This window comes from Tetrao urogallus (genome assembly GCF_951394365.1).
Source record: "Tetrao urogallus genome assembly, chromosome: 1".
NCBI classification, from domain to species: Eukaryota; Metazoa; Chordata; class Aves; order Galliformes; family Phasianidae; genus Tetrao; species Tetrao urogallus.
The window spans coordinates 126,032,926-126,059,996 of record NC_136813.1 but is presented as its reverse complement, the minus strand read 5'-3'; the positions used below and the strand labels follow the sequence as shown (position 1 = coordinate 126,059,996).

General features: G+C 37.4%; 1 protein-coding gene across 2 annotated transcripts; it reads right to left on the bottom strand.

The window, feature by feature from the left end:
• Positions 1–77: 77 nt before the first annotated feature.
• On the bottom strand, positions 78–25,742 carry PACSIN2 (protein kinase C and casein kinase substrate in neurons 2; the record flags this gene model as incomplete). Of its 2 annotated transcripts, XM_079545558.1 has the most annotated exons (10): positions 78–190; positions 5,286–5,482; positions 6,434–6,550; positions 7,121–7,245; positions 9,236–9,356; positions 11,145–11,320; positions 12,308–12,463; positions 13,115–13,350; positions 14,134–14,290; positions 25,683–25,742. In XM_079545558.1, the coding sequence occupies 10 exons, from the start codon at positions 25,740–25,742 to the stop codon at positions 78–80; spliced, it is 1,458 nt and encodes a 485-aa protein (XP_079401684.1). The 2 variants fall into 2 exon arrangements, with proteins under 2 accessions (XP_079401684.1, XP_079401685.1); XM_079545559.1 differs by lacking the exon at positions 6,434–6,550.
• Positions 25,743–27,071: the final 1,329 nt, after the last annotated feature.

The window sequence follows — 27,071 nt, the reverse complement described above, 5'->3', positions numbered from 1 at the left end:
ACTTCCTCTTGGTTTAAATATATACTGTACAGGCCTGCAGAGCTTTTGTAATGCTTCTGTATTAACTTTGTCCTTTGTCACTGGATTGGTTCTACATAGTTTGCTGGGTATAAACCAACTTGCCCGTTGTCCAGACGTCCTTTGCACCAACCCTGCTCATCTTCATTCTCCATTTTAGTTAACTCATCCCCTGCAAAAAAAAAGCAGCACTGTTAAAAAAATCTATGAACTTTTAAGTGACAATAATAGAAAGCTAACATGGCAGTTACCTATTTACATGGCCACTCTTGTTCCCTTGCCCACACCAGCTCCCAGCAGAAAGCCTCTAATCTCTGCTCTTCACACTTTTCATACTAATGCCATTTACTGATTTGCACATGGGATGAAAGACCTCACAATTTCAGAAGAGCAGCGGGAAAGGAGCTACTTTGAAACAAAAACATTACGCTAACAGCATCTCAAAAAGGCAAATACCATTTTAAACAAAATTAAAGAATGCCATTTTTTAACTTATATATAGTGTTGTTTTACTAGAAGATCAAAAGCTCGCATATAGCTAAAGATAGATGGTGAGGGATCTGGAGCACAAGGCATACCAGGAACAGCTGAGGGAGCTGGGACTGTTCAGACTGGAGAAGAGGAGGGTCAAGGGTAACCTTATCGCTGCCTGTAACTACTCAAAGGGAGGTTGTAATGAGGTGGGAGACAGTCTTTTCTCCCATGTAACTAGCAATAGGACTAGAGGGAATGGCCTCAAGTTGTGCCAGGGGAGATTCAGGTTGGACATTAGGAAATACTTCTCCGATAAGGAACTGGAACAGGCTGCCCAGGGAGGTGGTGGAGTCACCGTCACTGGAGGTGTTCAAGAAATGTTTAGACACTGTACTGAGGGACATGGTTTAGTAGTCAATACTGGTGACAAATGGACAGTTAAAAAATGAATCTTAAAGGTCTTTTCCAATCTTCGTAATTCTATGATTCTATGAGATGAACACACAAAGATAGTAGTTGTGGACAGTAATACTACCTCTGAGCAAACAGAATAATCCTACACTGGGTTATTAATCCTACCACAACAAAAGGTCAGCACAAATGAAATAAATATTTCATTAGGCTTACTGTCAATATATACTTAAGTACTGGTGAAAGATAAGAACATGTTACAAAATGACATACTTAAGAATTCTCTTAAGTAATTCTTGCTGCTTTCCAGTACTTCCACAACCACTACTTAGGTTGTGATGCAGGAGAATTTAAAAGAACCTTATACCTTACTCTGTAGCATCTCTTCTTTCCTCATCTTTCTTTAAACGCCTACCTTTACATTGTTGGAAGTCGGTGTAGAATTGTAGGTGTAAAAAAGTTAACCAAGAACTTGTTTCCTAACTTGAATAGCAAGAGCTAACACTGAATATCCATTCAGGTATTTATGAACTATAAAATAGCCTCATTGTGCACCTCTAATCTTCTGCATTCTCAGGAAATACTTAAGCATTAGTCTGCAGACTTCAAGATGCTATACACGAGCAAATGAACGTCCACCTCAGCCAAAAGTCTATCAGGGAAATAAAAGGCCACATCATCTGAATTATTTTCACACAGACAACTTCTCAGAATCAAACTATTTCCATAGATGCATGGGATTATATTAACCCATCCCTAATGGTTATAAATACACAAAGTATTACAGAAGTCTCAGTACATTTAGGAAAGCAAAAACTACCACACAATATATATTGAGAAATGGAACAAGCATCATAATATATCTTCTACAATCGCTCTCTTATCTATAAAAGGTTAAAATTTCATCTGTGGAGAAGGATTCAGAGGTCCTTGTGGACAACAAGTTGGCTGTTGTCACGCCAGCAGCGTGCTCTTGTGACCAAGGCCAATAGCACTCTGGAGTGTATTTAAAAGAACATGGCCAGCAGGTTGAGGGGGGTGATTCTCCTACTCCACTCTGCCCTGGTGAGGCTACATCTACTGTACTGTGTCCAGTTCTAGGCTCCTCAGTTCAAAAAAGACTGAGTATCCCCTAGAGAGAGTCTGGTGCAAGGGCACAAAGATGACTCAGGGGCCTGCATCATCTCCTGTACGAAGAATGGCTGAGAGACCTGGGACTCTTAGCCATCCCAGGAGCCCTCAGGAAAAGACTGCAAGGTGATCTCATCACTGTTTATAAATATCTGAAGTACAGGAGTCAACTGGGTGGGCCAGGCTCTTTTCTGTGGTGTGCAGTGACAGAACAAAGGGCAACAGGCAAAAACTTGAACATCAGAAATTCCAAACAAACATGAGGAAGAATTTCTCTACTGGAAGGATGACAGAGTACTGGAACAGGCTGCCCAGAGAGGCTGTAGAGTCTCCCTCTCTGGAGACTTTCAGGATCTGCCTGGACCTTCCCTGTGCAACTTACTGTAGAGAACCTGCTTTAGCAGAAGGGTTGGACCTGATCTCCAGAGGTCCCTTCGAAGCCCTACAATTCTGTGATTCTGGGATCTCTAGTTTGTGAGTCTACCAGATAATAAAAGAAAGGTATGAACAAATACTTGACTTATGGAGATGTTTTGCAAAATTTTAAACCAGTGATGTTGGAGGTTTATTAAAGTATTATTACTGGCAATCATACGCACAACAAGATTATAACAGAAAGAGTCTTTACAAATGCATGGAGGATAGCATGTATACTAGCTCATTTTGACAACGCTGCCTGGTCTACATTTCCTGTAGCTATTTATCCTCAGCCATGGCAGAACACTAGACATATGCTAGGTTATGTCCCCTGCAGTTATACGACTATAAAACCTCTCATAAAATATGGATAAAGTTATTCCTCCTCTTTGGAAGCCTACCACATTTGTTTGCCAACAGAAAAAAAAAAAAAAAAAAACTGGAAAGAAAATAACAACAACAACAAAAAAGCAACTGACGTATAATGTATTCCACTAATGAAAAGGAGAGTTTCAAGTCTGCAGAAAAATAGTACATTTGATGGACACTGCATAAAGCCTATATATTACAGCATGTGGCTAGAAGTGATCACAAAAGCTCTGTAGGCAAATTCTTTGAATAGCTAAGGACATTCCTCTGGAGAATATCCTCATACATTAGAACAGATCCCTAACATGCATTAATCGCCTGCTGACAGCTGCTTATGACTCCAGGCATAGTCTGCATAGGAACACAGGAATAGAACACATTCTAAACTGGCTCCTGCCTGATCCAATCTATTGTACATTCAGTGTAAACCTAGTCACTTCAATATTTGTGTCTAAAAAACTGAATGTTTTACTGCAGGCATTCTGTAATTCTTCTCCTGTAAGGGAGGTTCGTAGCCTAGCATGATCCCTTTCTTCTGATTCATAAAATCATGATCTGCTGTTATAATGTTTTCTTAATGCTCTTCCTTCAAAGGTATTAAGCAGTTTTTAAGTTAGGTCTAAATACACCTCTTACTGTTCATACTCGTACTTTTATTCTATAGGCTGCACACTGAGAGCCACTTCATTCAAGTAGTTAATACTAGTCTAACAGCTGGTGCTAAGTGTACAGAATGTTTAACTTTATATATAACCATTATGTGTGTAAAAGCATTACATAATTATGTCATGGAAAATCTTTGTTATTGTAAACCTTTGGAATGCCAGAATGACTTGACAGGTACAATATATAAATCTCAAGGTTAACTTATTTCCATCCCCCATCAAGAAAAAAAAATGAACGGTTAAAGTCTACAGGATGAAGAGTAGTTTCAGCTTCTGTGCACTTCAGAGAAAGCTCCAGATGTTTAGTTACTACTATTCTTCTCTCAGAGCACAATTTAACAAAGTTAAAAGCCAACCCATTTCTCTTCTTTCAAAGTCCAAATTGTTTGTCTACAAAGATAAGCCAAAGGTATAGAGTTTTACTATTAAAAAAAGGAGAGAAGTGAGTGAATAGACAGTCTCACCAGGGTTATGGGACTTGTTTATTCATCAAAAACATTTCTATCTATATGCAGCTCTGAGCACCATCTTTCTCCATTTGCAGAATAGAACACTAACAGTTCACTGATAAGCTACATCACTGTCTTATTTAAAATCAGAACTTTCAGCTCTAACATCCAACACCCACTGCAGATGAAATAGCATAATTCTTATGAATGCTGAAAGGGAAGTGGAATGAAGAGTTTTCTTAGACTTTTTTTTAATCACTTGAATCCTTGAATCCTCTTTGTCTTCTACAACTGAGCTAGCCAGTCATTTAGAGAAGGAAGCAAGCAACAAGCAAAGGTGGAAGGAGTAGACTGACAATCTAATCAATCTCACTTTTACAAACTGAAGTTCTGATAATCTACCATGAAAAAACCATCTTATTCTGGAGCTCCTGCTTAGCAAGCTTTTCATGTGCAGTTTGAGGCAAGACAAGATAGATACTGGAGCTCAAAAGGTGCAGATTTTGCCTTGCACCAATAGAGGGTGCTGCCTCTGGATTGGTCAGATTATGAAAAACACTTGGAGTCTCCTGTTAAAGGCTGAGGAAGGCGCCCAGGCAGTCACTCAGCACACAACTGCTGGTAGCCCAAATTTCTCAACTCCTACAATCAAGTAAAAAGACTCAAAGGAAATAAAACATCTCAAGAAGGGAGATGTCCAGTCAGTGTACCCTAATATAATGCAAGCCAACAAAACCAAGTAAACAAGTAAAACACAGTAGGGCTACTGTGCATAGACATGCTGAGGAGTGTCGAAGGAGAAAATATTTATCAATCCATGACCAAGTGTCCAGCTTAAAAAAAAACACCAATAAAAACACCTTAGCGGTGTAGGAAATAAGAGTCTAAAAAGTGGATGCTCCCAGTTTAGACAGGAAAAAAATATATCAGTTGATTAGATATTGTTTTAAGATGCATAGCTCTAGTCTTTTCCTTTAAATAACATCTTTGTAGGGCTGGCATTTATAGACAGCTAAAAGCAGCAGCTGTTACTGTCATCAGCTAGGAAAAGGAGAAAAAGTAATCAACTGCAGCTCCCTGTTTTATTTAGCACAAAATGGTAAATATCCCAAGAATATCCCAAACAGATACATTCCAATACACTCCAAACAGATTACAAGTCAGTACTTTCAAACATGGGATAGCAAGAAGCAGTATCAGGAGTGTGGGTTAGACAAGATCCTGTAAGTGGAGTTGTACATTCAGAGAGACAAGTGACTACAGAAAATAAAGGAAATGCTCTGAGTAAAAGTCCTTACTTGCCCCATTTCTCCTTTTGATGAAGTGCTTTAAGAGCACACCGTAAACTTACCTGCTTTAAAGCTGAGTTCATCTTGCTCTTGGCCCTCGTAGTCATAGAGTGCACGCACTCTCACCTCCATTGCAGGAGAAGCATCTTCATCAAATGGATTGGTGTCTCCATTTGCATCAGTGGAAGAAAAGGGATTGTTGGACTCTTCATCAGACCAATCTGTAGGGTAGCTTTGGTTTTTTTCATAGCTGCTAACGCTAAAAACAGATTTTAAATTACTTTTTTCTGCTCTTGCATGAAGAGGCTAGAAGTATCCCTGAGATATCAGTTTCCTTAGTTAAGCTTAAACTTCTCTGTAAAGGTTGGCTTTGAAAATTTCTCTCTGCTTATCTACCTTTAGCTGGCAATACCTTATTCAGAAAAAAAAAAATCACATTCATACAGTATATTCAAAATTAAAAAAATAAAAAAGAAAAAGGAAAAAAAAAACAGAAATCAAAGACAACTTTCCTGTCAACTCCAAGAAATTTCTCTAACAAGAAATCTGTAGAATCTATGAGATTATTTTATCTTTCTCTAGAAAGATAAAAGCTGTGAAGGTAGCACATAAGAGGAACTAGATATTTAAACTACATTCAGAATCTTTCTCTCATTCCTCTGTGCACCCCATACAATATATTTTAACTTTTTGTACGTGGCAATCCACCAATATAAAGGGTTCATTACAACAGAGTGACAACTTGATAATTTAAAGAAGAATTCACTGCTGAGTATGTGCATGTCATTTAAGACAGTGATATCCTTAGGTAGGCATAATGAAGCAACAGACAGTGTTTTGAAAAGGTCCTAAACAAAAAGAAAGCTATCAAAAAAGCAGACTTATTCAGCACAAACACACATAGGAGTAAAGCTCCAGGAGCATTCTTGTTAGAAAAAAAAAAAAAAGTCCGCATTTTAAAAGACTGGTTTAGGAAGGAAAAAAACAACAGCAGTTCAGCTAGCAACTGCTAATAGGCCCAGTAGTTTCAAACCAAAGATCAAGGCAACAGATGCGGCATCTGTTAGGAGAGACAAGTTAGTTTACAGTGAAGCTTACAAAACCTCTCAAACAGACTTCATGCACCCACTAACATAGCGTTATAGAAACTGAAAATTGAAAACCCTGGATAGAAAAAGTGTAAAAACAATTAAAACAACATTTCACCAACTTTTTGATCTTATTGTCCTCCTTTTCACTGACAGTACTCCCAGTATCTTCTTCATCTTCAAAGGGATTGTAACTTGATTGTACTGACTGCACTGTGTTACTCTGGACACTAAGACTGCTAATTTGGAAAAGAAAGAGCATTATGGTGATCCTATCTGTTTAAGAGTAAAAACACTCATTCGTGTCCCACTAAGTAATTTTTTAGAAGACCCTTTCTCCAGCCATTAAAAAAAAAACAAACACAAAACAACAAAAAGAACCAACAACAACAAAAACAATTAAGAGTAGCATAAGACCTAAGAAAGTTCTGACAATCTCATAATACGATACACTCCTCCAGAACTACAGACATTACTTTCTAAGGAAGCTGTTGTTAACAGCCACGTATAAATGGCATCCAGATTAGTCACTAAGCATTTTGCAAGCTAAGATTTCAAAGAAAAATTGTCATTTCCACAGATAGAAAAATAGCAACAGATCAATCTCCTGATCAGCTACACAGTTCAGTTTCTTATAATCCACAGTGCAGAGACAAATGTAAAATGGAGAATTAATCACCAAAATATTTTGTGAGCTGCAGGAAGCTATTTTAAGAATGCTCAGACAAGTAACATTTAATTGGCCATTGATCCTATGTCTCTGTTATCTTAAATAACTAAAATAACTAAAAATAATAATAAAAAAATACCTGCTATGTTTGTTAGGTTGTGAAGCTTGATCTCCTGTCTGATTAATACCGGTCAGAGTCACTCCATCAGAAGCTTTCTTCTTTTCTCTTCTGCTGAGAGTGCGATTCAGATCTGCAGACCACTCCTATCAATGAATGTAAAAAGTGATTGAGAAATGTAATGGAGCACTAATTATCACATTTAATTTTTCAGACTGTGTTATGAAGCATATATTCATACAGCCTTACAAATAGTTATTGTAAAGACAAGTTACTCTACGTGTTTTGGTTATAGTTCTCTTCTAGTTCCTATCTTAGCAACGCAAACAAATCTTTGCTACTCACAAATCCCCAAGTGACCTGTACTTCCCTGCTTAGCATTCTGCACACCTTGAAAAGACTTAAAATACCAGACATCTGGAGAAATCAAAGGAATTGCTCAGTGCAACTCGTTAAAAGTTGTATTGAGAACATTTACTGTTTCAAGTAATGCCAAGACATCTGGCTTTTTAAAATTAAATTTTAGGTTTACCTTTTGAAGTATTACAGTCTACTTTAAGATACAAGTTTACTTCTCAAGAAGTGCTGCAGGACTGACCGACAATGGAGCTCATTTTTCATGTCACTGTATATAACTTCTCCTGTCCCTAAAATGTGAATGAGCCCTTAGGGTACTGCACTCAAATATTTTGTCCTTAAAAGCCAACCAAAAGAGCTCAAATCAACACAACTGTTGACAGCACTCATGATGTCATTTGTTAAGTATCCCCTCCTTGATGTTCTGAATCACTGAGAAGTTTCGGAAGGCAGATAAACAGGCATGGTGAGACCTAAACACAAGTTATACCTTTCAAGTCAAACTAGGCCACGTACAAATATAAAACAGAGAACACAGAGTAAACTGGACACAAGCAAATATCCTATGCTTAGACAAGTTTCATCTCAGAAAACAAGTCAAAAATTCAGGAGATGGTTTACTATCCAAAAGATAAACTTTGAAATATTAAGAAGAAAATGAAGAGTTTGTGAGATGTTATTACTACTCGTTTATACAAGTAGCATGGCCAGTCATGAGTGATTCCTGGCCAACTTTTCAGAGGTACCTCTTTATTTTAACCTCTTACAAATACATATGGATTTTAGAGTTACCAAAATATAAAGACCACTGACCTAAGTACATTTGTACTTTATGACATTTCATATTCATTTGATCATGATTTTTGTTTTTTTACTTACATCATCCTTGTAGCATGCAAATGAAAAAACACTTGATTAGAAAAACAGTAACAACGGAATTTCATGTATTAATTATGATGTTTATGAAAATGGATGGTATTTCCCCACACAGAAGTAACTGTAGTTCAGTATTTCAGGCAAAGAAATTCTGCAATACTAATATGAGCTTTGTTCCCCAAATCTTACAATTAGAAGTTATTCAATGTTTACTTTACACTCAATAACTGAAGTTTCCACTCCATTAATTGAAAGCCCAGAAATTATTTCAATTGAATTTATGATTCTGTACAGAAATTCATTCCAATTCCAGCCTTTTGATAATCTGCTAGTATGATTCTGCACTGACAGAACTTGGAACTTGTTTCTTGTAAGCTAAGTTAGCAGAACACTCCTCAAAAGCTTCCCTTTTGTTTCAGAACTGAATCTAGCAATAAAATAACTGCTGCAAGGTAGGACTTTTTAGTTATTATTAATTTCTTTTTTTTAATATAATGGTACCAGAAAAACTAGTTAAAGACTTCTACATTTTCAGAATCAATGTGAAATATTTTAACTATTTCAACAGTCTTCGCTGTCTACTCAATAACAAGGAAATTCCAACTTAAGTCTGACACCAAAAGGGAGAATCAGATACTAACAACTTCAGTAATGACTTCATTTTAAAAGAAAAAGTCTGCTTTTACCTCTCTACTCTTTAAATAGGTGTTTGATATAATCACCTCCAAAAGTAGAGGCTGAGGGAACCCAGTAGAAATAAAGAAAAACTATTAAGATAACAAAATTAACTGCTAGAAGTTGTTCGAGTCTAAGAGTCTCACCAGAAAGGAACATGTCAAAAAGGAAACTGGAAAAGAAAAAAAAAACAAAAACAAGCGTGGGCTTTCCATACTCTGATCTTACCTCAAACTGAGGCCAATTCATTGACATCCCTGGACCTTGATTAGCTCTGAACCACCGCAAGTCTTCAACAGCATCTGCAGTTTTTATGTTCTGTTCCAGTTCACGGTAGATATTTTTGTAACTGCAAAACAAATTTATCTTCAAATTCAGCACACATGTAGAAACATGGCAAATTCCCTAGACTCATTTTATTTATATTATATAAATATATTTACATATACATATAAACAGTATTGAAAAAACACTGCAAGACAGACTTTAAAACTGTGGGACAGACCCATTAACTGCCTGTAAAAAACAGTGAAATAACATCCTTGTTTGAAAGATGGATTATTACTCTCTTGTAAAATATCTTAAATAGTTGTCAGTAAATGTAGTACTTAATTCTTAATGTATTTAAATCACCAAATGTCAACCTTGAACTTTCTTGAATTTAAAAGTTTGCCTACAACATAGTAGGAACTATTTTCAGTGTTAATTTCACAGCATTCTGTGTGGAGCCAGGAGTTGCACTTGATGATCTTTATGGGTTCCTTCCAACTCCAGATATTCTGCAATTCTGTGAAATTCCTGTCTTAATCCGATTAGACTTATAATTCCTTATGAAAATAAAAGTCTCCAACCTGAAGCAGAGTTAAATGAGTTAAAAAGACATAAGAAAATGTGTATTTCTTATACCTGCTAACAGCTTTTACTGTTTTAGATACTGTGATCTTAATAACTACACTATTTACATAAAACATCAAGTGCTATATAAAAGAACCTTGCTGCATCTACTCATCTTTTGGCCTAATTCTTTTTCATTTAAGTCGAACTCTTAACGATGAAGGATGACACAGAATAGAAGTCACACTGCAGGTACGATTCTGATCCCCTGTCCTAAACCACACACATGATATGCTAGCTCTACAGACTGACTACAAATATAACAGCCTTCTTTTTTAACAAAAGGATCAATATGGTGTAATATGGAACCCAGATGAAGAGGTGTTAATACAACAGATACAAGGTCTTAAAAGTGACACAGAACTGTGAGTCCATTGACAAGCTAGAGGGATTTTAGTGAAACCCCACCAGACCACAGCACACAAACTCTAGAATTCTAAGAACTTCTCTGGAAGTAATGCCTCGTATTCTGTGTTGATTTGGGGCATCAGAGGTGGATGTTAATGGTATAACAATAGAGGCTGAACCTTCCCATCAGTAGTTCCTTACATTTTGTTGCTTTGTGACAAATGGCAACAGAGGGACAGTGTGACAAAATGGTGTTTGACATGCGTGCATGAAGCAAAGAGGAGCCATTGAATTACTCCATGCAGAAAAAATGCCACTGACTTTCACTGATGCTTGCTGAACATTTATGGAGACCAAACAGTAGATGTGAGCACAGTGTGGTGGTGAGTGGTGGCTTTCAGCAGTGGTGACAGCAACAGTGGTACACCTTTGCTGGTACAGAATTTCATGAGCACAGCACACAAACTCTTGTTCACCACTGGCAAAAACACATAGCTAGGTGATGACTGTGTTGAAAAAGTGTTTTGTAGCTGAGCATTTGCTCCACCAAACAGTGTTTTATTGCGCTCTTTTTAGCTCTTGCAGTTTGCATGGAAATAAATAGGAGGCATTACTTTTGGAGCGATCTACATATATCAACAATGAAGGTTTACCAGTTTGTTCAGTACCTCTGAAGATAACTAGCAAATGCTAGGGATAGATGCTAACCAGATCCCAGACAAGACAAAAAAAAACCAAAAAAAACAACGTATTCCATTTTTAGTAAATTGAGCAATTAAAATTAAGTCAGATTTTAAACCGACCTACTTGAAGCATGGTTTATTTTTTTGCTCAGAAGCAAAAAAGCACTAATAAAAGTATTAAGCACTAATTTTGAAGTCTTGCACAGTTTTACCTTGCAACATTAGACAAGTCAAGGTGTTTTTGAACTTCCAGCAACACTTCTCGAAAGAAACGTAAGCGTTTTTCCTCAAACTGCTGACACTGTTCAAATACCTGCTCCATGTTTTCCATGTACTGAGGAGTGGCATTATCTAATTCTTTCAGTGATTTTTCATACTTTTCTTTTGTCTGAGATAGAAGGAATAAAAAAGAAAGCAATTAGCAATACTTTTTATTACAGTCCTACGAGACCCACAAGTATAGTAATAGGCAAGACCTGGACTAAAATACACCGAATCACATTCTCTTCACATTACCACCAAGTATCTGTTTGATCATGATGAGAGTTAGCTAACAAAATAACCAAACAACTCCAATAAAGGCCTAAGCCTCCTCTCCAGCTTCTTAAAAGAAATTATGAAAAACGTTAATGTAATCTTAAAGATAAAAAACAAAGAAGGCATTTAGTATAAGATTAAGTGGTCTTTCAATTTACAGGGTCTCTTAGTTAAAGATCGCCAAATAATTTCCAAGTGTTAGCATTCCCCCTTCAGCAGTTTACGTAGTTCACTGTGAGTTCCAAACAAAAAAAGGTATAATTGCATACATTCCTGTGAACATAAGCCATAAATCTAGCGAGCTCAGTTAACACAATTTTGGACTCTAGATCAACTTTTAGCAGTAGTTCAGAGATATTAAGAGATCCCAGCAAAGATAATGTTGGCCATCCAGATCACACAGCAACATCACAAAGGGAAAATATTTTTTTTTGAAAAAAAGTCAGACATTTACTTCACTTAAATAGACTGCATCAGCTCCATTTCCTTAAATAATAATTTTTTAAAAGTGCACATTATGCAATCAGGAATGATGACGATTTTAGATGCCAGCACGCTTTAAGCATCTATCTCACGTTCTCTCAAATGAAATAACTCAGTCCTCACTACCAAATATGAATAACTCTTGTATTATTCTGTTTCTTTCCCTACTCAAAGCACTTAGGTAAAATAGAGGTTATATGATCTGTTCTTCACAAAAGAACATAACAATGACATACTTTGTCAAAAATCCCAAATTCTGACATAGGACCATAACAGACTAAGCTGTGCTGCAGTCTACAGCACATTCAGGAGGACAAAAAATCTTTAAATATCAACAAGTATATATTAGTCATACCTTTAGTACATCTTGTTTGCTTCTCTCCACTTTGTCTTGTAATTTCTTGAGTTGTTCAGGATTTAACGCTGGATCAGCTTTGCTATTTGTCTCTCTAGATATAGCCAGTTTCTCCTCTTTACAGGCTGCATGATATGCTTTCTTTGCAGCTTCCACCTAGAAAGATAATTTGAATCTCTGCATCTGTGACACTTTATACAACAATTGTGATGGTTTTGTTTCAGGATGGATTTTTTTTTGTTTGGTTTGGGTTTTTTTTGGTACACTTCTTATTTAGGCCAAGGATTGAACACTACACAATAATCAATGTAAGGAAATTATTACAGCACTTTGAAATCAACGTATTTCACCATACAACAAATACCACTTATAAAAGCTTGGAGAAGTGAAGTAAGACTCAAGAAAGGTTTACAGGAAGTCTGAAGTACAACAAGTTTTCCTCGTGCCCATGTTCCCCTGCTCCCCTTCTTCTACAAACCTGTTATTTAAGAACGTTGTGGGACAAGGAGAAAATTTGCAAATGCTTTTCCCCTGATCATTTCTTTGAACAATACGTAACTGCCCAGTGCACAGGACCAGGTGTTATTGAAATAACTTAAATTCCACTTTTTCCAGATTTTCAGCGAAGACACGAAGATTAAGAGAGACCAAAAGAAAATACTGATTTTCAGAAGAGGACAGAAAGCAAGAGGTCTTTTTGAGAAAGGAGGGTCCAGCAGAGAAAACAGGGAGTTTACTCCCTTACAGAGATTTGAGACATTAATATATTGTAACACAAGATATCTAATACATAATCTACTGCTGTACCTCTTTCAGCTTTTTTGCCCAGGGTTTCTGAGCTTTCCTAAATCCATCTTCTGCTTCTTTGGTTTCCTTAAATCCTCCCATCATTTGCTTATGAAAGGCTTCCTTCTGCCAGTTCTTGATTTTTTCAAAGTCTTCATTCATCAGTGAACCTTTTACTTCTAGATGTAGTTCACTCACTTTTTCAGCTTCTGACATAAAAGCACACCAAGCCCTTTCTACTGTTCCATACTGTGGGCCTAAACACAACAGAAAGTGTCATTCTCAATAACCATCACCCACATGGAACTTATATTCCCAAGAGACTACCTGAAGCTATTGACTTACATTCATTTCTAAATAGGAATTCCTAGATAATTACGCAAATGTAGAAAAGGGATTTTTTTTTTTTAAATAAAGATATTTTTAGAATATAACATGTTAAAATCATACTTAAATAATATTCATTTAGTCTGGCCTGCATCTCCCTAAACTGCAATTCCCAGTTACACTTATTAGCTCCTGTTTGAACTGCCTTCCATTTCTCAACATACTTTTTGAAGCATGGACAACCAGGAAAAGAAAAGCTAACTCAGAATATACTAAAATGCTATCAGATCAGCCTTTCATTAAAACACTACTTTTCTATTATTGGTTCCCCAACAACCACTGACACCTTTTTATACAGACATACTTTTCAAACAGCGTGTTCTCTACCATTATTTAGCTAGAAACAGCTAATATGTAGAACTGAATTTATTTGGATACATCAACACCGGAGGCAATATTCACCTGCTTCCATAAGAAAAAAGCAAATTAGAAAAGGAGCTAAGTTTTTGTCTTTTGTGTTTATTTTTTGGTTTGCTTTGCTTTGTCTTAATCAAGGAAAGCTTGATCCTTGAAAGACTCATTTGTTACACTACTGAGCCATCTGCAAAGGTTCCATTTAAGCTAAACATTTCTACTTTCAACTTACCAAGAACATTCAAATTTTTTTTTTCTATTTGAGAAATGTTTCAGAGTTCAAAATGAGGATGTATTACCTTTTTCCACAAGCTGTTTCCATCTCTTTGCCCATTCTGTAAGTTGCTGAGCATAGACCTTCTCTATCCGTGCACGTTCATGAATACAGTTCATGAGATCATTGCAAAGTCTGTGACCATCATCGATTCTCTTTACTGTCCGCTTGTAATTTCCAACCTATACAGAAACAAACACTTAGCAATTCCTGCTTGAAACATCTGAAAGCAAAGTAAGTCTCTAATACACATACAGCAACAGCACAAGGATAATCTGCTACCAGGAATTCATCAATTATACCACCCAGTATTTTCAATTAATCTTAAAACCTAACTTATATAAGATATTAGTAGTATGGTCTGCACGAAAGATGCTGGAAGTTTCCTGAAAGAACACCACAAAGCTGACAAGTTGTCCTATAGAAAAAAAAGGTTATTAAAAAAGCAAGCTCACCATTCAGCAGACACAGTTCAGTCAGCAATGCAAATACAGCATTACAAAAGAACCCATGCATTATTAGTCTTGCAGTGTAAGTATAGGTAATTGCCACAATAGTTATTAAGAAATTGTTCTGCATTATTACTGCTTGGCAATGCTTTAGATGGTCAAAATACCTGAGGCAAGCACTGAAGGAGGAAAGAATGTATTTATTACTGAGTATCCTGATTTCACATTCCGTTTAATTAAAAGATTGATAAAACTGCAACAACATACTGTAAAATCTACACTGAACATTAAAGAATTTTTGTCTTCTAAGAACGCAGTATAGAAAAACACCTCCACTGTGTAACCAGCAGAGATCAGAGGCACACTATATTATAGCTGTGCTTCAGTGTTGACAAGGTAGGTTGCAATTAGTTCAAAAGTATACTCTACAATTTAATGTGGGCTCAGTTCTAACAGTGACTTGGAAGCTCCTACCCCTAGCATAAACACAAACATTGTAGAGAGGAAAAACTAGGACCCCATGTACAAGATGCAAAGGGATGAGATATGGAGAAAAATGTACGAACTTTATATAAATGAACAACTATTCATTTTTGCGTATTATCAACATTAAATAACCAATCTAAGTAATGCGAGGGGTGGACAGGGAAAAAGTGATACAGCTGACAAACCAGTATTTCAACTAGTTTCAAGGTCAGTCAGGTTGATTTCTGTAAACATTAAACAAAACATGAAAACTCAGGTAACAGAATTTGCACGGCCTATTAAATATTACAGTCAACTTCTTATCAGCCCAAACCACCTGACTGAAAAAAAAAAAAAAAAAGATAAGCAGTGAAGTAGTAGGTCAACCATTCAAATACTTAAAGCACATTTGCCATTTTTACATGAATCACATCTTAAGTGTGGGAAGCCATCCAACTTTCCAGTTCGTATTTATTCAGAATTTTGTCAGCAGATGCACACGCAAACCATCTGCTTCAGAAAAGTTTCTCAGAGTACAAAGGGAAATATTTTAATATTCTTAAAAGAAGGAAAACTATATTAAGTGCTGGAAAAAATAAATGGGACTTTATCAGTGACTAATCTGAAGTCTGATGAAGACAAACATTGGCCAAAAATAAGTTGACAAAATTCAGGGTCAAAGCTGGAAAAAAGTAACCAAAGCAAACAATGACAGGGCAATTTATTAAGACACTGTCCTCAAAGCATTAATTTGAGTGTTTTTTGGACTATAGCACTTCAATAGATCTAAGAAAATCAGTTATTATCAAAGTAAAGCCACCAAAGTCTTCAGCCACTGACTTGTCCTACTCTCATCAAAAAGTAATGCAAGCAAAGATAAGAAACTATCAGCGGTGCAAAGAAGCAGACATCAAAAATCAGACAGACCACGCATCCATGTCCAGACAGATTTCATCTAGTAATACGAAACGTATGAAAAGGAACCTCTTATTTTCAGGGCAAATATTGAAAATGAGAAATTAGTAGTTTCAGACTAACACCACACAGTAACAAAGATCAGTTTGTAGGTCACTCCAAAAGTAATGCCTCCCATTTATTTCCACAGAAACTACATCAGATGCAAAGAGCACAATCTCGCTATTTGACAGAGCACATTCCCAGCTACACAACACTCCTTTTCAACAGTCACCACCATTAGCTATGCATTGTCCCCAGCAATAAACAAGAGCAGCATATCACATTCTTAAAATCTGTCTCAGCAGAGGTGACCCTCTGCCTGCTACGCAACACCCAGCTCCTCACTGTGCTCACAGTAATTGATGCCATTTTGTCAGACTGTCCCTCTGCTGCCATCTGTCACAGAGTAACAAAATGTAACGGAATACTGGTGGAAATGTTCAACCTCTACTGCCATACCACCAACATCAGCCTCTGATTCTGTGAGCCAACATCATAAAATAGGTGGCATTACTTTTGGAGCAGCCCTCATATAATCCAAACATTAAGAAAATTAAGTACCTGAAAGAATACTTGCTGAAGTTTGTGACAGGAGGACAAAATTATATTCATATGCTCAAAATTACTCTGGCTGTAGGTACACAGCCAAGCAGGCTTAAAACAGGTTACATTTGGCACAACTACCCAAAGCCTCACATTAGCATCAATTTGAGTCTTACAGCCTAGGGATTTACGTCTCTAGCAAGAACATTTCCTTTCATAAATTTTCGCTACTAAATTAGCATTTTATATGCTAATACTGAATTGGAGCTGGCTGCCTCATGGTATTTTTAATGTTTTCATTTTGAGTCGTCTGAGCAGATCCTGCCCACACGGTAATATCCAGCAGTTGTCAAATCTCAGGCAGCATTCAAAGAACGGAATTCAGCTCGCCTATTACAGCCTACTCACTCCTCAGCCTTCTGCTGCAGAAGGCCATTTGTAAAAACGCCTCATGTAGACCAGAGAAGATTCACCCACACCACCTCCTTCAGCTGAAGAAGACTGAAAGAACTGGCATGATAGTAAGGAACAAGAACAAGGCCTACAATGCTACGGAATAACAACTTTGTATTCCAAAGAATGTCTTCTATAATATTTTCAAACCAAACACCAAAAATGTTCATTCAAAACACACAAACGTTTCATAAATCACATTAGACATCACATTCAATTTTCACGACCTATGAAGAAAGTCAAGAGTTTTGGAAACAAAGCATTTTTCTGTCATTTTTTTCATGACACTGAATGCAAATTACATATACGGCATTCAGAATTTTTAAAACATCATGATTAACAAATCATTGATACTTCATATCTTTTAAATAATTAGTTTATTCTTCCCCTCTTTGGGGGCGTATTTAAAACACAGAACATACTTCTCAGACCCTGATTCTTAGTCACTAAGTGAATTCATTCTGCTTCTGTAAGATCACCTGTCCTTAGTATTTTCAGATAAAGGCTCCTTGCTTTTCTAACAACCTGAGCCTCCCAGGGCATACTCTGCAGAGGAAAAATAAAATAAAATAAAATAAAATAAAAGAAATGGGGTTGTGGACTTCCTCCAGTATCTTACTAACACTCACTCCAAGTGCATCATACCAAAATTTCTTAAGTAACTGTTTTACATGAATCTCGCCAGCTCTTCCCATGTATCTGTCTGTTCATGCACAGGCATGCACACAGATTTCCATTTCAGATAGCTCTCCACATCCCTTCTCTCTCTGCAGTTTCAGATACAAAAATGGAGGATACAGCTGTCTGCATCTGATTCAGAAGAGCAGAGGCAGGGAGGAGATGTACAGGGCTCTAGAGAATGTGCAAGTAGGCTGAAAGCACACACAAGGAACAGAAGGGTCACAGACATGTCCACAGTATATTTGGAGCCTGCAGCACAGCAAAGGACCTGTCAGTAAATGAGAGCTCCAGGACCTATCTCAAAGCGAGATCTGTTGAAAGGCAAACTCAGCCTTGGGAAGACTCAGTTTGGTGAGGGGCAGCAGCTATCTTAGGCAGGATTGAACAGGACAGAGTTTGCAGTATGGCTTTCTGAAGGACATCACTGGACTTTTGTCCTACTCAAGAAATTCAAGTGCATTAATAAAATATTTAGTGCATTAATAACAATTAAACACGATCAGTGGATAGACTAGACCAAAGCAAAATAAAGTAAAATTAACTTTCTTATGAGCAACTAAACAGACCCAACTTCAAAATGGTCCAGTGCTTCAATTCTACAGTCACTTAATAGCCTTCTGCTTTCCCTCTGTGAATGTGTGGATACTCTTGAGAGCTGAATCCCTTCCTCCTCAACCTGAGAACCACCCTCTCTACTCCAAATATAGGTTTGATATTTTTATATAGCTTATAGATATCTTCATTTAACTTAAAGTATTTTATAGAATACTGTAGTATTTAACACTAATCACAGAATCATAGAATGGCCTGGGTTGAAAAGGACCACAATGACCATCTAGTTTCAAGATGGTCACCAACCACCAGACCAGCGTGCCCAGAGCCACATCCAGCCTGGCCTTAAAACACTAACTGAAGTAATTATACATATTCACAAATATATCCACACAAACTCTAAGGGAATCATTTAGATCTTCTATAACTGTAAATAATACATTATCTTAATTCTTACAATGAACCTTACTGTTTGAAAAATGCATTTTGAGCTACGGAGACTGCAATAACAAATTTTAGTGAAAAAACAAAGGTAACAAATATTATTCGTAGCAGCTGATCAGAAAAATAAAATCCTGTTTTTCCTTGTTTGATCAGAGCTAAATTTACATAAAGCCTTGCCATTCTCAGATTTCTGCATTAGCACTTGTCAGTACGTGAGCACAGCATTTCATCAGTTAGAGTAACTTTCTGATCTTTGTTGGGTTGTTTCCTGTTAAACTTTTCCTTGTCCTACAAATGAAGCATTTCCTTCAGGAAGGTAAAACTGTAGGACTACAAGCTTTCTTACAGTTTCAAGGACAGTGAAATCTTTTAGCACAAGATATTTAAAACCTGCATCCTGCTTTCAATTTAGCATTAATGCCACACGCTCAGCTGCCTTTCAGCCTTAGTTGCTAGAAACAGTTCAAGAAGAAATGATCCTCTAAGCATTTGTTTCTTGAAATACTGCTGGAATGGTTAACTTCCTGATTAAATTGGTAAATTCCCTGAAGACTGATTCTCAGTTTTAACTGTACCTATGGATGGTAAAGTCATCCTATGGAGGATGATGAGTTAGATAGAGACAAAGTAGTTTTATATGTTAGTGTAAACACCTTCAAACTGCTGTTATTATTAATTAAGAGAAGCTTTCCTGCCTGTGCTATTATGGAACCAAGGGGGAACACAAAATCATTGGATCTTTAATGTTGGAAAAGACTTCTAACATCACAAAATGCTTCTTTCTTTCCTAAATTCAGATAGCCATTAGTTTCCCTGTGTGTCTTCTGAAATAATACTGAGCTTTGCTACTAATACATTTCAGGTGATCCTATTTTGCCCCATTTCACCTCTCGTGAAGTATCTTTGCATGTTTGTTCTGCTTAGAAGAGAAAAATGTCCCCCTTCTCACTGCAGTATTTCTTCTCGTCTACGAGCACAGCATTGAGTCGCCTCAAATCTTTCCTAAGCTTAGAGAATTCACAATAGCCAGAGAATGACAAGCACACAGAGATCTGGTATTCAGTATTGCACACCTTAGCAGTACATTCCTTTTTCCTCCATTACCACCCCGGTATACTGCAACCAACCGCCATCACTGATATGGGAATATATCAAAGATTACAGGCTCAATATTTTATAATTTCACAGCATTTGTGACGCTGTCTTTGTACCACATTACTTACACACCTTTATCTCAACTTTACATTCAGTTAGTTGTTTTGTTTTTTTATTAAGCGTATTCATAGACAAGGATAAAACACATAGAGTTAAAAACCACTTAACAGGTTTTTCTGGTACACTGACTGAAAAATAAGGATATTTTAATTTGTCAGCAGCTCAGAACATGGCAAACACTCAGCTATTGCTAAACTCGTCAATTAATTCCTGCATATTATAATTACTATAACCACTAATAGAGAGCTTCAAATGCCTGAAATGAGATCTGACATCAACTCTTTTTCTGAGCTTGCCTAGTTTATCCATAACTAGTCAGCCATTATGAACTGGAACCATTTGAAAGAAAATACATTTCTGTATCTCTCAAGTCACCATAGCATACAATGTGTTTTGCTGTTGTTTTCAACTGGCAAACACTCACAGGCAGGAAACGTGCAGTAATGAGCTTTGAAGGCTTAGTCAAACCCACACATGCCAGTATGAGAACAAACTACTTCCAACATTCAATTCAACCATAAATACGCCTTCTTTCTACCTACAAACCAGAAGTTTCCAAACGTTAGCTTTTATAATGCTCAATAGCACATGCTCTCCCTCAGAATAAACATGCAAAAACCAGACTATTCAAGGCCCGGTTTGAAACCTTGTTCTATATTTCCACCTGCATCCTGAATATGTGTCGATCGAAAGTGGGTTCTGAGCATAAGCAGAACTATTTTAGTCCATAAATTAACACATACACAGCACAACCATCTCCCAGCACTATTTAAGTTTTATATTGGTAAATCTACCAACGTAAGTTAGCCTCTGGATTCAAGAAAAATCCTGAGGAAGCTCTTAGGCTCACAAAAGCCAAAGCCAAACACACCAGTTAGCAAATACCTGGCAATATAAATGGAAAGCACTATGCTACTCAAAGCTAGAAGAAGAAAATGCATGCAGGAGATACAACAACAACAGCAATCTACTGTTGTAGAGTCCAAATATTTTGAAAATGGAAGAACTGGCTTCATCAACAGAAGAAGCACTCACTAACAAGGAATTGAAATCCCTCAACTTCAAAACACTTTTTTTTTTAACATTCAATAGTGAGTTAAATTCTTCTTAAACTCATCCAACAGCCTCAGAAGAGAACTCACTTAGATGCTGGCTGACAGCAGCAGGCACAAAGCACAGACATGATCAGTACCCAAACTGGCAGGCCCATGACCATTGCCACACAGAGCTTATAATGCAGTTTGTCAGAGGCACGTCCCAGATTGGCTGTCTCTGCTATCCAGAGTGTTTGCGGCTGATTTTTGTTTGTTTCATTGCTGTTTTTTTTCTGTATTTTTGTGGAGGAGTGGTGTAACAAAAATACATGCTGTGGCCTGATTTGATGCAACCACAGTACAAAGAGGACCGAATTCTCCTTTCTGAATCAGTGGAAAATGTTTCCTTGCTAGTGGTTCTATCTCTTCAGAATGCAACATGCCTAGCACCTCAAAATGCATACTAAGTTCTTGGCTTGAGAAGAGTAAGTCACAGGCCTGAGTTTCTAGACCTAATGCCAGTCACTGTTCAGCAGCGGACCAGAACACCTATTTTTGCTTGGATTAGTAGGTATTCTTACAGTACTAATGAACAACTCCGCAATACACGTGGTGGTGCCCATACAGCTGACACAAACAGAGAATAAGGGAGAACGAGGACTCATATCTAGGGTATAGGTGGCACTGTCAATGAATAACCTGTGGATCATTAAAAATAAGCATTTCTACAGGCTGTAGCTGTTCCTTTCAATGCCTTACCTTGCAAAATATGCATATACTTTTACTTTGATCTCTACCAACGCCTAATCATCATCTTTCTTACCTTCACGGATATCTAAGTGAACAACAGCATTTGTCTCAGCTTGCTCAAGGCATTTTTAATATGACCACAGCAGTGATTAGCAAGCATAACGCTGGGACTTATTAACAAACGCATCATAATAATTAACAGAAGGCCAGTTTTATATACCAAATTATGTGGAATTCAATACTATCACTGTATTGAAGGCCAATAGGGTTGTCCGTTTCTTGTATTTTAAAGTAATTTCACAGAATATTGGAACAAAACAGGGGTTTTTTGTTGTTCAATATAGCAGATGGAAAAAATCCAGAAGGTTTCTAGGTGAATACTGGGCACCAAATTTCCCACTTTCCCTTGGAAATGTTGCTGCCATCCTGCTCCAGGCCATAATCAGTAGCTTCCAGAACACATTACCCTGTCAGCTAAGTAACACCAATGAAGGAATTTCTTCTTGGAACATATCAACAAGATTCCTCTGTGCACCCAGCGCACACCCTAAGTTCTGCATCCAGTAAACAGCCTGAGTTCAGCCAAATCTATCAAGGTACACTGAAACTTGTCAGAATGAAAAAGAGGTTTCAATTTCTTAAGTAATGCAGGGCATTACTACAGCTGAAATTTGATGAAACCCTCCTGTAGCAGTTATCTCTTATCTCTCAGAATGTCCTTCCTTAATATTTTGCAATTCCTTGCTCTCTAACCAAGCGTAGATGAAAACATGCATCAATTTTTCCATCTCCTAAAATATTTTTATTTGCTGAACATCTGGAAGAATCTTGGGAGGGGCAGGAGGTGAAGGGACAGATGTGGTCTCCTGGAATGGATTTCTTCTTCCACTAGGAGACAAAAATGCAAGCCAGTACTAGAAGTTTAACTAAACAATGAAAAACTTTTTTCAATTTACCTGTGAAAGCTTCTATTTCCAACTTATGGTATGGAAAGGTATTTCTGAAAGCCTAATCATCTGTTCTTGCAATCCAAAAGAAAAAGCTGACCAGTTAAAGTCAGATGACATTTCATGGAGGTCTGAACTGCAACAGCAAAAACTTAACTAGCTTATAAACACTTCAATAAACACAATTTTATCAGCTCAATAGAATGACAACATTTGAAAAATAAAAGTGGTTCAGTTTCAAAGATACGCAGTGAGAAAAACCACAGTCCTCACAGGAAGTTCTTAGGGTACATTCCACAGCCAGCCACCTCACTCTTTCCTAAGTGTCTTTCAAGGAAAAGATGTGCTTCGCAGCAAGCTCCAAAGGTAAATAAATTTGAGCTATTTTGGAGTATGAGGCAACAAATTCAAAAGCTTCCCATGTCTGCCTCTTCTGTGGCACAGCCAGGTTTAAATACATCCACTGCATTCAGTTGTGGCAGTGAAACACAACAATGGGGCTTTCAACAAACTGTAGGCTGTCTTTAAAAACAAACAGCAAAAATGAATGTCACACCTTAAAAACTTGTGATGAAATAGAAAGGGTGCAAATGACAAGTCTGCAGTAACACTGCAACTTATAAATTGATTAAGAATGCTGTAATTCTTATTGTGAAGCATAAAGTACTGAGGCTGCGATTCTTGAGATGCTGCATCTTTTCTAATTAAGATGAAAAACATGGATCACAGCAGTTTATTTATCCAGTTTGAGAAAGACAAGGTTGGAGCTCAAAGTTGCAATTTTCAGAAACAAAATAATTGACTCAGAAGATAATGAAAAATGACAAATTTTAATCTAAAATTCAGACAAACTTCGGTTGCAAAGATGGCTCCAAACCCAGCAAGCCAAGAGCTTGGTAATTAAGTTTGACAGGCCTGCTATTAGTGTCTACATGTCATTGTTAATACTGAAGAGCTACTCTTAAGTTGATGTCTTGGTACAAGATGTCCTTCGCTTCAAGTTAATGTTCTACTGATAGTGGAAGCGTGGCATACCTCCCCCTTATTAACTCTTGAGCTCAGGAGTAATTCTTGTCTTATTGTTTTTTCAGGCTGTCCTGCAGAAAGGCAAGGCTTAGAGACAAAAGGTACCTTATGTCATGACAAAATTTGGCTTAAGTATCTGCAGGATGTCTTAATTATTCATTTAATGAAAATATTCAGAACTACATATAAATCAAACTACAGTCCAGGCTAGTAAGAGGCATATATGTTCAACTGCAATGACTCACACTGAAATGCACAAAAGTACAGCATGGAGGTCACAAGAAAACTATTCCCAGATGAAAGAAATTGCTCAAAATATTCTATATCAAAGCTACACTGCAGCAGGCAGCACATTCAGCACTTTCCCATTTGCCCTTAAGTTGTGCTTTAGTCCAAGCATCTTGTTCAGGACCAGGATTCAGAATCGTCACTGTCACATGATGCTACATAGAATTATAATGACTTGCTGGATAAGGAATTGGCTGGATGGTCACATTCAATAAAGTGGTGCTCAATGGCTCAACATCCAAATGGAGATTGGTGATTAATGGCATTCCTCAGAGACTGATGCTGGAATCAGTGCGATTTAGTATCTTTGTAGGTGACACGAACAGTGGAATCAGGTGCACCCTCAGCATGTTTGCAGATAACGCCAAGCTGAGTGGTACAGTTGACATGCTAAAGGGAAGGGATGCTATTGAAAGGGGCCTGGATAGTTTTGAGAAGTGGGTCATGTAAACCTCATGAAGTTCAGCCAGGCCAAAAACAAAGTCCTGAACCTGGGTTAAGGCAATCCCAAGCACAGATACAAGTTGGGTGCAGAATGGCTTCAGAGTGCCACAATGATAATCAGAGGGCTCGAGCACCTCCCCTATGGGGACAGGCTGAGAGAGCTGGGGCTCTTCAGCCTGGAGAGGAGGAAGCTCCAAAGGGACCTCTAGAGTATGAAGATCCCACATTCTTTCTGCAATCATACTACAGAGCGCCCCTACAAAGAAAAGTATTCATAAAACTGACAATCCAATATGTTTAAAATAATTCTTGATAAATAGAATAGTCATTGTTCCCATAATAGTAAATAAATCTCCCAATAAGCATTAGCTGCCTATTAAAAAGAGCCCCAACAGTAACTTCAGCATTAGATAGGCCTTTTAGATACAGGAAATCTGCATCAAAACACAATTACCACCAGAGTTCATTGGAAGCCTAGAAATGCTTTCATCTAAAAGGTAACACAATGGTAGACAACCAAAACCAAGATGTCTGACATAGAATGATCCAGATATTTTCCCCCGTGTCACTTCCATATTTACTACAGCTAAATTCAGTTGCCAGTCACACGGTAGAAATTTACCCCACTGAATACAGTTCATCTAGACTGCATACTGACCACAGCCAGCACTGTGGTACTGGCTGTGTCAAACACTTGTTTCCTGTAATTAACTTCTTTAGTAACATGCTTTATGCTTTATGAAGTTTGCTCTCTTTAAACTTTTATGAAGTTATTGTGACATGTGAAAGCCTCCTCCAGACTTTGGCAGAAGTTAGTGTGATCTTGCACTGTGCTTTATATTACCTTTCTGCATGAATGCTCTTACACTGAGAGAGCATAAGTTCTCACAAAAAAAAAAAAAATCTTACACCAGCAGCAAACGCAGTAAATTCATCTATTAGCTTAAATATTAAGCTATGTATACTTACATTAGTGTTTAACCAGTTACTTTCAATTTAATATTGTTCATTCAATTCCCTTGATAATTTTAAAAGCTCTTCCCCCCGCCCCCAGCAATTAGAATCTGCAAAGGTTAGATTCTGAATTGCACACTGCATCAGAACGGACGTTTCTCAAGTCTCTGCCATTTAAAAAGCCTTGACAGAACTGGGACAAAAATCTAAAAAGTCATTTTTACCCTGAAGGCTATTTCTGCAGATCACAGTAACCGGAGACATCTTATATTGCAGCTCTCTCCACAGTTTATCGTGCACAAAAAAACAAATTTTCTATAGTAAGAGAAAAAATACAAAATCAAAATACTGTGAATAAAAGGCTTAGGTTACCTCCCAGAAGCTATCACTAGAAACTTCTACTCCAACAGAATCATCGTATGAGCCAGACATTTCTACGTATGGAGAGCTTGCAAGTATTCAGAGCTTCAACACCTTCAAAACCTGCACAGAGATTAAAAAAAAAAAAAGAGCGTTATTAATGAAGAACAGTTATTAGAAGAAAAATGAAGTACCATCCTTAAATTCTTGGATATCATGAAGAACAAAATAAAAACAAATGCCAAGCACACACAGCATGTAAGTGCATTCTGAAACAGAATCATTTCCTGTCAGTTCTCAGCTCTACCATCGTATTTATGGTGTTCAGAAGCTGTTAAATTCATCTGTCAAATATCACTGAACTTACATTTTAAATTTACTTTAAGAAAAAAAGGAAATCTCTTAAAGACATTTGAACAGTGTGATTTCTACTTGCTAAGCATGCAAAGCACTCTAAGAGACGATCAGTTGAACTTTGCTAACAATACAATAACCATTTCTTTTTCATTGGAAAACTACATTATGTAATAAAAACCATTGGAAACATTTAAGGCCAAGAACAATTATGGATTTAAAAATAAACCTCCTCCATTCCTGCCATTTCTACAGGAATCTTAGATTCAAATAATCTAGTGGAAAGCTAAAGGCACCCACAAAAGCAAACAGCTTCCTTTCTCAACAACAGAAAGCAAAAAGCTACAGGAAAGGCCATTAGAGTTACTGAACTCAATTTGCAGGAGGCAAAGCCAGTCTCCTCCCTGAAAAGCTTGGTACATAAGTTATTCAGACAGTTATTTCACCTACAGTCACCTGTGACCAGACCTCTTACCAGGCTAGCTAACTAACAGGTGTGTCATCTGCTTTTTTTTGCCAATGCTCCTCTGGATTCTAAAGGAGAGAATAGATTTGAAATGACAGTACAATACATACCTACTATTCCCAGTGTACTAAGTAAAAAGCTGTAGAACTCATGGCAAAGGGTCTACTTGAAGGTGACAATTACTTTTAACTTCCACATTTAAATTCATAGAAAAATTAAATAGCTCTAATACCGAATAGAGAACTGAAAACTGCCAAAGAGACATCACAGTCTCATAGGACAGCCTGGGTTGAAAACGACTACAACGATCATTGAGTTCCAACCCCCCTGCTATGTGCAGGGTCGCCAACCAGCAGACCAGGCTGCCCAGAGCCACATCCAGCCTGGCCTTGAATGCCTCCAGGGATGGGGCATCCACAGCCTCCTTGGGCAACCTGTTCCAGTGTGTCACCACCCTCTGGGTGAAAAACTTCCTCTTAGTATCTGACCAGAACCTTTCCCGTCTCAGTTTAAAACCATTCCCCCCATCCTATCACTTATCCACCCTAGGATATCAGTTACATTTAATTTCAAAAAGATGT